The sequence below is a fragment of the Pinus tabuliformis genome, chromosome 1_1 (assembly GCF_031772625.1).
Source record: "Pinus tabuliformis cultivar Carrire ecotype Pingquan chromosome 1_1, CPIR1, whole genome shotgun sequence".
NCBI classification, from domain to species: Eukaryota; Viridiplantae; Streptophyta; class Pinopsida; order Pinales; family Pinaceae; genus Pinus; species Pinus tabuliformis.
In genome coordinates this window covers 655,350,394-655,361,672 of record NC_142297.1, presented here as the reverse complement: position 1 = coordinate 655,361,672, position 11,279 = coordinate 655,350,394, and the positions used below count along the sequence as shown (strand labels likewise).

General features: G+C 36.8%; 1 protein-coding gene across 1 annotated transcript; it reads left to right on the top strand.

Moving 5' to 3' along the window:
• Nucleotides 1-300: 300 nt before the first annotated feature.
• LOC149215097 (L-gulonolactone oxidase 2-like) lies at nt 301-10,962 on the top strand. The gene is made up of 3 exons (XM_089391037.1): nt 301-985; nt 9,783-10,038; nt 10,145-10,962. Exons 1-3 carry the CDS (start codon nt 332-334, stop codon nt 10,960-10,962), a joined length of 1,728 nt encoding a protein of 575 aa, XP_089247163.1. The 5' UTR covers nt 301-331.
• The last annotated feature ends 317 nt before the right edge of the window (nt 10,963-11,279 follow it).

Genomic DNA, 11,279 nt, shown 5'->3' with positions numbered 1-11,279 from the left:
CAACTGCAACCGAAGACAATGTTAGAGGATGAATTTTTGAAAATTTATTAATTATGACGGAGAATTGGTTAAAATACTGCAATTTCGTGTTGTGAGTAGAATCAAATATGAAAAGGTCGTTGAACGGTGGAATTCTATACGTTTTATTAAAATAATCTCGCTGAAAATTACTCACGCACGCAACTCAATTATATGAAGGATCGCACGCAACTCAATTATATGAAGGATCGTTTAGAATTATGTTCCTACATTATATATGGAAGCCATTCCCACTCTGTTCATGTTGTTTATATAATTCGTTGTCTGCACTCTCGCGTTGCTATTCTTTTAAATGGCGTTTCAAGCAATTATTGTGTTTTTTCTGTTAGGGTTTGTGAAATGTAGCCCGCCGGGTCCCGTTGTGGAATGTTCTAACGAGTTGAAGAACTGCACAGTTTCGAATGCTTATGGATCATTTCCCGATCGAAGTATCTGCAAGGCTGCCGAAGTTGTGTATCCTTCTACGGAAGATGAACTTCTGGCTTCGGTTGCGGTGGCCGTTCGGAACAACCAAAAAATGAGAGTTGTGACGCGTTACTCGCACAGTATTCCCAAGCTTGTATGCCCTGGTGGAGAGTCAGGTCTCATAATCAGCACTCGCGACCTGGATCGTGTTGTCTCTGTCGACAAGCCCGGGATGACGATGACGTTCGAGAGTGGCATAACCCTAAAGAATCTCATTGATGCTGCTGCCAAAGAAGGGCTTGCTTTGCCTCATTCGCCTTACTGGTTGGGTGTAACTCTTGGGGGAATGCTAGGCACCGGGTCTCACGGCAGTTCGCTGTTTGGCAAGGGAAGTGCGGTTCATGAATATGTTGTGGGGATGCGATTAGTAGTCCCTGCTTCCCATGGCGAGGGATATGCAAAAGTTGTGGACATCACTGAGGCAGATGAAGATCTCAATGCAGCTAAAGTTTCACTTGGTGTTCTTGGAGTTATTTCCCAGGTAGTGATGCCTTATTCCCTTAATGAAAGGATATATTTTATTTTACAACGTTTGGAATTCATCAGACAAATCTTAATTACGCACGTCCATATGCATTTTACTTTAGATAATTGATCTTTAGAAAATAATTAAGATTTATTGTGATTATGATAGATGTTCAGATAATTGATTGATCTTTAGAGAACGATTAAGATTTATTGGGCCAGTTATGTAAGAATTATTTTGGAAGAGTGAGGTTAAATTGAGCTTACTTATGTCCTTATTCGAGAATTTTGGAACTGGCCATGGAATTAAGGTCAACGTGTCAAATATTAGCGCTAAATGAAAAAGAATGTCATTTCCCTATTCTTTATATATCGCTTTGAATTAAAATTAAAAATTTGATATACATATATCAATCTAATTTTTTTTTGAACATTGAGGATATGTCTATCAATTCTCTTGGTCAACCAGAGTTTCTTTCTTTGATTCCGATAGAACTCGCACATATATATTCCTAAATAATTTCTGAGGGTATTGTATATGTATGACATTCTGAAATTTTATTAGTGTTAGGTTTGTCATGCAAGTAATCAACTAATTTATGAGGATATTGTATGTGGATGACATTCTGAAATTTTATCAACTAATTTATGAGGATATTGTATGTGGACGACATTCTGAAATTTTATTAGTGTCAGGTTTTTCAGTACATCAAAAATGGTAGGTAGTAATAAACTTTCAAACTCTGAGGTGGTGGTTAGTTTTATATTGTTAGTAATAGTTAATAATTTTTGGTTAGTGTAATAAATATTTAAATGTTTATTTTCAACTTGAGGTGGTGGTTGGTTCTATATTGCTAGTGATAGTTAGTTACATATTTTTAAGTGTTTCGTAGTCAATTCCATATTTTAAATATCGATGTTGGTCGATCCCATGTTCCCAAGGTGACAATTAGTCCATTTAATTTCATGTTCCAAATGTGACTATTGGTCAATCCCATATTCCCACGGTAGCAGTTAGTCTACTTAATTGATGGGCAATGAGGTGACTCTGACAAATGCCTCTGACGCCCTGTAAAAACAACTCAGAGAAAAAACTTAATCATAACTTTGGTGACTGTGACAAATACTCATCATAACTCTATTCCAGCTGTTTTGTAGATTTTTTAATATTTTGGAAATCTGATTGACCCATCACTCAAACAGTTGACTTCGCTGTGAGTAACTCTATTGCAGGTTTTTTTAATATTTAAAAAAGGTTTTTTTTAATATTTAAAAAATCTGAATAGCACATGAGTGAGGTTAAAAATTAAACAGTTTAATTAGTTGTAATTGTATCTTCAAAATATTCCAAAATCTGCCATCAACTCAAAATTGCCCTATGTAACCTGCTCAGAACCACCAAGAGCTCCTTTCATTACATCTGAGGTGGTAGAAATATTTGATAATGTTTGGTGTTGCAGCAACATAGTTTAGTGTTGCAGCAACGGTGAAACTGGTGTTTCAGCAACAAAAAAAAAAAAAAAAAAAAATTCTGAAAACTGAATTTCAAGAGTGCACAACAAAAAGGAAGTTGTATTCATTTACAGTACTTCCTCTAACAGAGGATTTCTACAAGACTACTTTAAAGACAGTTCAAAACTTAAAAAAAACTTCACGCTATAAACATAAATTACATTATTGTGTCTGTACTGCTGTACATTACAGAAAACAAAATACTCTCTCTCCTCTGAAAAAAATCAACACGCTGTTTTTCACTGTTGTGTCTGCACTCCTGTGCATCTACAAAAAACTCTGTTTCTGCTCAGAATTAACACTGCTGTAACACTCTGTTTCTGCTCAAAATTGACACTGCTGTAACACTATGTTTCTTTCTTGAAACATTTTACACTGCTGTGTGTAAATTTCATTCATACGTACACGTTGTTGTGTACATCAAAAAAAACTTCTGCACTGCTGTGCATTACAAAGAGAACTTTGTCTCTGTTCAAAAGAAAATTAACACACTGCTGTGTCTCACATTACATTTTCATGTTCAACAAAAACTGAACTTCACATTTTTCCTTTTGCCGTAAAAACAAAACTACACCTGTGAATTAAAAAAAATAAAATTAAAATCCTACCTACATTTACCAACCACAGCAATAAATTACCATCATTCCGTGAGTGACCACCATTCCGTAATAAATTGCTGTGTAATGGCTGATTCAGGAAAGGACTGGAGCTGCGACTGTTTAATGGCAGATTCATCAATGCAGAGGTATGGCTGTTGATTCATCAGTATAGGGGTATGGCAAAGGACTGGCCCTGCAGTTGAAAATAATATTTCAACACTCCCCTTTAGTTTCAACTTCTGGGTTATCAGTCATACCCAGACATTTCCTCAAAGACTCAAAACTTTTTTGTCCCAAAGGCTTGGTTAGAATGTCTGCAACCTGCTTGTGAGTTTTGCAATGTACTAAGACAATTTCTCCATTATTTACCAACTCTCTGATATAATGAAACCTTGTGTCAATGTGTTTCGTTCTCTTATGGAACACATAATTTTTGGATAATGCAATAGCAGAACTGTTGTCACAATAAATCACAGTTCCTTTTGCCTGCTCTTGGCCTAAGCTCCTTAACATCTTTCTCATCCAAACTGCTTGACATGCTGCTGTTGTAGCTACCATGTACTCTGCTTCTGCTGTGGACAAAGCCACAATTGGCTGTTTCTTGGAAGCCCATGAAATGCCTCTTGAACTCATGTGAAAAACATAACCGGATGTGCTTTTCCGGTGATCTACACTTCCAACCCAATCACTGTCAGTGTATCCAACTAAATTTGAACATTCTGAGATAGTATATAAAATCCCAAACCTTTTAGTACCTTTAATATACCTCAGAATCCTTTTTGCTTTCTGCCAATGTGCTTCTTTTGGTCTTTCCATGAATCTAGAAATTAGACTAACAACATACATTATGTATGGCCTAGTTGCAGTCAAATACATGACGCTGCCTACTATGCTCTTGTATAGACTAGGATCAAAATCCTTGCTGTTGTCCTCTTTGTTGAGTTTTAATCCCATTACTGTGGGAGTGATTGCTGCCTTGCACTCTTGCATGTGGAATCTTTCCAACACTTCATTTACATATCTTGCTTGAGAGATAAAAATTCCATTTTCATTTTGATCTACTTCTATTCCTAAGAAGTATCTCAGCAAACCCATGTCAGTCATCTCAAATTCTTTTTTCATGACTGATTTAAAATTTTCAATGAGGTAGTCATCATTACCTGTAAAAATCACATCACCAACATAAAACACTACAATTAAAGTCTTACCATCATTTTCTTTGATGTAGATGGCGGGTTCTCCCTCACATTTGTCAAATTCATTTTCCAGTAGATAGGAATCTATCCTACTGTACCATGCTCTTGGTGCTTGCTTCAGCCCATAAAGAGCTTTCTTCAATCTCCACACTTTGTGCGCTTGGTATTTCTTTACATAGCCTAGAGGTTGTTCAATGTAAACCTCTTCCATTAACACTCCATTTAGGAATGTTGACTTCACGTCCATTTGGTAAACTTTCCACTTGTTTTGTGCTGCTATTGACAACACTGATCTCACGGTTTCCATTCTAGCAACAAGTGCGAAAGTCTCCTCATAATCTCTCCCATACTGCTATTTGTATCCTTTGACAACTGGCCTTGCCTTGTGTCTTTCTATTTTGCCTTCAGCGTTACTCTTGGTCTTGTAAACCCATTTAACTCCAATGACTTCTTTTCCCTTTGGTAGGTCAACTAAATCCCATGTTTTGTTTCTTTCTATGGCATTAATCTCCTCATCCATAGCTTCTATCCATTTCCTATCCTTAATTGCATCTTCGAAATGAATAGGGTCTTCAAGATGACAATATAAAGCAAATAAAGAATTCATACATTCATTTGCTGCTTCTTGTTCATAAATGTCATTTAAATTTCTAAACCTCTTACCTCTTTCATTTGGTGTATAAGTGCTTGAAGAAGCACTTGAATTTCCTCCTTGTGGTGTGCTTGGAGAAGCACTTTCATTTCTTCTCAAGGGTGTCTCTTGCTATTCTGTTGTTGGCGCTACTATTTGGGGATGTGTTTAAGCCAACTCCTCATCATCATCATCATGAGACAAACAGTTTTTAATATTAACTGTTTTCTCTATGCTTCCATCCCAAGCTTCCTCCTCAATAAATTGAACATCTATGCTCACAAAAAACTTCTTGGTGGATGGGATATACAACCTGTAAGCTTTGGATTCCTCACGGTATCCAATGAAAATACATTTCTTCTCTTTGCTATCCAACTTCCTCCTTAGCTGATCCGGAATCTGTGCATAGGCCACACATCCAAAAAATTTCATGTGGGCAACTCCTTGCTTTCTCGCACTCCATGCTTCTTCTGGCACTTTGTTCATCACTGCTTTTGTAGGACACCTATTCAAAATATATACTGCACAGTGTACAGCTTCAGCCCAATAATCATTTGGCAAATGCTTTGCCTTCAACATGCTCCTTGCCATATCCATGATTGTTTTGTTTTTCCTTTCAGCGACTCCATTTTTCTGCGGGGTATAGCTAGCTGTAAATTTCTTGTGAATTCCATTTTCTCTACAAAACCGCAGGAATTCTTTGGAGATATACTCACCTCCTATGTCTGTTCCCAAAACTTTGATGCGCATCCCACTCTGATTTTCCACAAGTGCTTTGAAATTTCAGAATTTTTCGAACACTTCACTTTTGTTCTTCAGGAAATAAACCCAAGTCTTTCTAGTAAAGTCATCAATAATTGTTAGAAAATATTGGCTGCCTGCAAGTGGTGGAGCTTGCATCGGTCCACATAAATCTAAGTGGACAATTTATAAGGGTGTCTTTGCCCTTATGCTTTTCCCGGTTGGAAAAATTTCTCTGTGTTGTTTCCCCAATATGCAGCCTTCACAAAGGCTGTCCAGTTTCTCTATCAATGGTAATCCTCTTACCATTCCTTTTCTACTTAATAAATTAAGACCTCCAAAGTTGAGATGTCCAAATCTCAAATGCCACAACCAATTTTCATCCTTTGGCACGCTTTGGAAAGCCTCTTGTGTCACTGCTGCAATTTCTTCTTTATTTTTCAAATCTGCTCTTATTCTAAGAGGGAACATTCTGTTCCTTTTCATCTTCACTTCAGCAATGCATCGCTCGCTGGGTGCTCTGTCCATGATGGTGCATACATCATTATCAAAGAAAACATTATACCCCTTATGGTCAAGCTGTCCAATACTCAAGAGGTTACACCTCATTCCAGGAACATAATAGACATCTGCTATGGTTTTCCTTTCTCCTTTCTTTGTAAATATTTTAACTTCTCCTTTTCCCATAACATAGATTTTGCTATCAGTCCCAAGTGTAACTTGTGATTTCACACTTTGATCTAAAGCAGAAAACATGGCTAAGTTTCCTGTCATATGGTTACTACAATTGGAATCTAAAAACCATATATCTTCACTGTTTGTTTCAACAATATTACAAGCTAACAATACATTATCTTCGATAATATTTTCTCTAGTAATATTTGCATTGGATCTATTGTTCATATCATGCTGCTTCTTCTTACATTCACTGGCATAGTGCCCATATTTTTTACAATAATAACATTGGACATTGGATTTTTCATACCTTTGTCCTTGAGCATGATGTTGTCCACTTTGTTGGCTGCTGCCATGGCCTTGGTTCTGATTTGGATTGCTGCCTCTTCCTTGAGCATTTGCTGGGTTGTTCCTTCCACCTCTGTTTTGACTTCTGCCTCTTCCTTTCTTGTTTCCTCTGCCTTGACCTCTTCCTCTTCCAAAGGACATCTGGGTCTTGAAGGCTTGCTCTAGAGATGAGTTTCCATTTCTACTCAACCTCTGCTCATGTGTTATCAGTGATGCATGGAGTTCATCAACTAAAAAATTTGAAAGATCCTTTGTCTCTTCTATGGTGGTGACAATCACATCAAACCTTGAGGGTAGGACCCTCAATATTTTCTCCACAATCCTCCTTTCTTCAAGAGTTTCTCCATGAGACCTTATTTGTGTGATCAATCCAATTGCTTGTGTGAAGAATGAGTCAATATTGTCTAAATCCTTCATGCGTAGATTCTCAAAATCTTTCCTCAACAACTGTAGTTTTGCTGTTTTCACTCTCTCCATGCCTTGATAGGTTGTCTTGAGAGTTTGTCATGCTTCTGTGGATGTCTTGGCTGCTGCTATCCTTGGAAACACACTCTCATGCACTGCTTGATATAAGAATAGAAGGGCTTTTGAATCCTTCTTCTTATTGCTCTTCAACAACTCTTTTTCTACCTGAGTTAATCCATTAAACTCCTCTTCATTTGCTGGCTCTTCAAATCCATATTCAACAAATTCTCATAAATCTTGTGAGGCAAATACAACCTTCATGGTTATGGCCCAATAGTCATAGTTTTTGCCATTGAACTATGGGAGGTGGGTATTAAACATACCCACGCTCGTGCTGGCCATTCTTTCAATACTTGACTATGTAAAAAAATTTCACTGACTGTCTTCACTCTGCTGGTGAAGCTGCTACAATAATAAACCCTTCCTTCAGCTTCTTTGACACTTCAAAGAGCCTGGACTAGCTCTGATACCATGTTGGAAATTTATGATAATTCCATAACGGACAGCAAAAAAAAAAAAAAATGCTCTGTTTTAACACTCTGTTTTTTTTTAAACTCAGAAAACTGAAAATCGTTTGCTGGAAACGGTGTTTCAGCAACACAGTTTGGTGTTGCAACAACGTAGTTTGGTGTTGCAGCAACGGTGAAACTGGTGTTTTAGCAACACAAAAAAAAAATATCTGAAAACTGAATTTCAACAATGCACAACAAAAAGGAAGTTGTATTCATTTACAATACTTCCTCTAATAGAGGGATTTCTACAAGACTACTTTAAAGATAGTTCAAAACTTAAAAAAACCTTCACGCTGTAAACAGAAATTACATTACTGTGTCTGTACTGTTGTACATTACAGAAAACAAAATACTCTGTCTCCTCTGAAAAAAATCAACACGTTGTTTTTCACTGTTGTGTCTGCACTTTGCACTGTTGTGTGTGCACTCCTTGCATCTACAAAACACTTTGTTTCTGCTCAGAATTAACACTGTTGTAACACTGTTTCTGCTCAAAATTGACACTGTTGTAACACTCTGTTTCTTTCTTTGAAACATTTTACACTGTTGTGTGTAAATTTCATTCATACATACACGCTGCTGTGTACATAAAAAAAAACTTCTGCACTGCTGTGCATTACAAAGAGAACTCTGTCTCTGTTCAGAAGAAAATTAACACACTGCTGTGTCTCACATTACATTTTCATATTAAAAAAAAATTGAACTTCACATTTTTCTTTTTGCCATAAAAACAAAACTACACCTGTGAATTAAAAAAAAAAAAATTAAAATCCTACCTACATTTACCAACCACAGCAATAAATTACCATCATTCCGTGAATGACCACTATTTCGTAATAAATTGCTGTGTAATGGCTGATTCAGGAAATAACTAGAGTTGTGGCTGTTTAATGGCAGATTCATCAATGTAGAGGTATGACTGTTGATTCATCAGTACAGGGGTATGGCAAAGGACTAGCCCTGCAGTTGAAAATAATATTTCAACACAGAAACCATGAAATTCCTAAACTAATCCATCGTGCCGAGGGATACAATTTTAAGTATTTCCGAGGCATGGAAACCGCAATCCAAAAAAGGTTGAGGTCAAGATGATGCAAACAAAGGGAACCAGATGATCCAGAGTACACAACGTGCCAACCTTCCTCTCGTATTATGGCACTGGAATTCATGCGAATGAAAAAATTAAGCAAATAAACCAATCGCGGGCGAGATTGAAAAGCTTTGCCGTCGTTAAGCGCAGGGTCCTTAACACTGATCCAAAAGCATCTAAGTTGATAAGCGGACTTGAAACGTACGCTGATCCACGACAGGCCCGCATTTGACATGTGTTTCTAGATGAGACGTCCTCCCACCTGAATTCCTATTTCAACGTCGGCCACTACCATCTTCTTCTTACTAACTCTTAGAGAGGGTTTTGAAGAGTATGAAGACTTCGTTCAAGTAACTTTTATCATCAAACTACTCATAACTAATTTCATATTTATGTGACATTTTTTTAATTACTAATCCATTTAATTAAAATAAAATAATAAAAAACCATCACGACACTTAATATAAATTTAAACTTTTAATTAACTATTATTAAAAATGAAATAAAATCTATAAAATCACTTAATAATTATTAATTAAATTAAAATTTTAACAATCTTATTCTAAAATAAACATAACTAAAACGTCTTTTTTATCTTAATTAACCTTACTTTTATCCATTAAACTTCTTGATATCTTTTTAAAAAATATTTTTTATATTAATTAACTTTACTAAGCTAGCTTTCTAAAATATTTTGGAATCATATAAATATCTCAACATCTCATTTTGTTGGTCAAATTCAAAAATATTCTCAAAATTAAAAATAAAAGTGAGTTAAAATTTCCTTCACATCACATTAAAAATATTCTCAAAATTAAAAATAAAAGTGAAAGTGAGTTAAAATTTCCTTCACATCACATTAAAAATAAAAAATAAAAGTGAGTTTGAATTTCCTTTACATCAAATAAGAGTTAAATAAGAATAGTAACGGTTATTCCAGTGTATATGTTCTATAATATTCTTCCTATAATTTCGATAGAGAATCAAGCATAGAGCTTCTCCGGCCCCGTACTAACGTTAGGGCTTTCTGCCCGTGTTGTGCAGGTAACCCTCCAACTGCAACCTTTGTTCAAGCGATCCGTAACAAACATTCAGAGTGATGACTTCGACCTTGAAAGCAGGATATTGCTGTTTGGCCTGGAGCATGAGTTCGCAGATGTTGCGTGGTACCCTGCGCAGAGAAAAGCCGTTTACAGAGTGGACGATCGAGTCCCTGTTAATACGCCAGGGGATGGATTCAATGACTTCATAGGGTTTCGCCCTACTTCCACACTTTTTCTAGCTATTCTGAGGGAAGCAGGTAACATAATCCAACATGGATACTCACAGAAATTGATACACATGCAGATATCAATATCACCTATAGTTGATATAATCAAATTAACTCTTCTCAAATTTTCTTGCAGAGGAGGTTGAAGAACTGGCTAATAACGCTGAGGGCAAATGCGTTCTATCACAGTTTCAGGTTTCTATCATTTTTGGAATCGGCACAGGACTGGAGAACATGGATTCCTTGTTTTTGGGATATCCAGTGATTGGTTATCAGAACAAACTGCAATCTGCTGGTTCGTGTCTTAGTAGCCCGGAGGACGGACTTGAGACAACATGTGGATGGGATCCTCGAATCAAAGGCTTATTCTACTTTCAGAATGGATTCAGCGTGGGCCTCTCGAAGATCCAGCAATTTCTTCTCGACATAAAAAAACTTCGTGACTTGATTCCCAGCAGCCTGTGTGGAATTGAACTGTACTATGGTATTCTGATGCGATATGTGAAAGCTTCAAGCGCTTATTTGGGAAATCAAGAAGATTCAGTAGACATCGATATTACTTACTATCGAGCCCATGATCCCAACACTCCCAGACTGTATGAAGATGTGTTGGAGGAAATTGAGCAAATGGCTCTCGTGAAATATGGAGCTCTGCCTCACTGGGGAAAGAACCGAAACATTGCATTTGATGGGGTCATGAAAAAATATAACAAATACGAGGCGTTTCTGGCAGCCAAAACCAAATACGATCCTAAGGGACTTTTCTCCAGTGAGTGGACTGATGGTGTTCTGGGAATAGGAAAGGAGGGAGTGATCATAAAGAAGAAAGGATGCGCTCTGGAAGGACTGTGCGTGTGCTCAGAGGATGCGCATTGTTCTCCTGATAAAGGTTACTTCTGCAGACCTGGGAGGGTGTACACAGAAGCACGTGTTTGCAGACGAGAGGGAACTTGATACCAGTGTTTCGCTTATGGCTGGAGTTAATCAGCTATATATTGGGTATTTAATGTCTTCAGAACACTTAGCCCGATAACACGGGAGCGGGTAAATATTATTTAAATTATTTAATGTTAAATTTATCCACTTCCGTATTATCGCGTTAAGTTCCCTGCTACTCTGAAAATATTAAATACCCAATATATGACTAGATAGAGTCAATAAATACATAAAAATATTATATTGATTCATTCTGATTTCCTAACAGTGTAAATTGTGCTATTTTCTGTAAACTATAACGTTGATTCTTTTATACGATGCCATCGATACTTTCC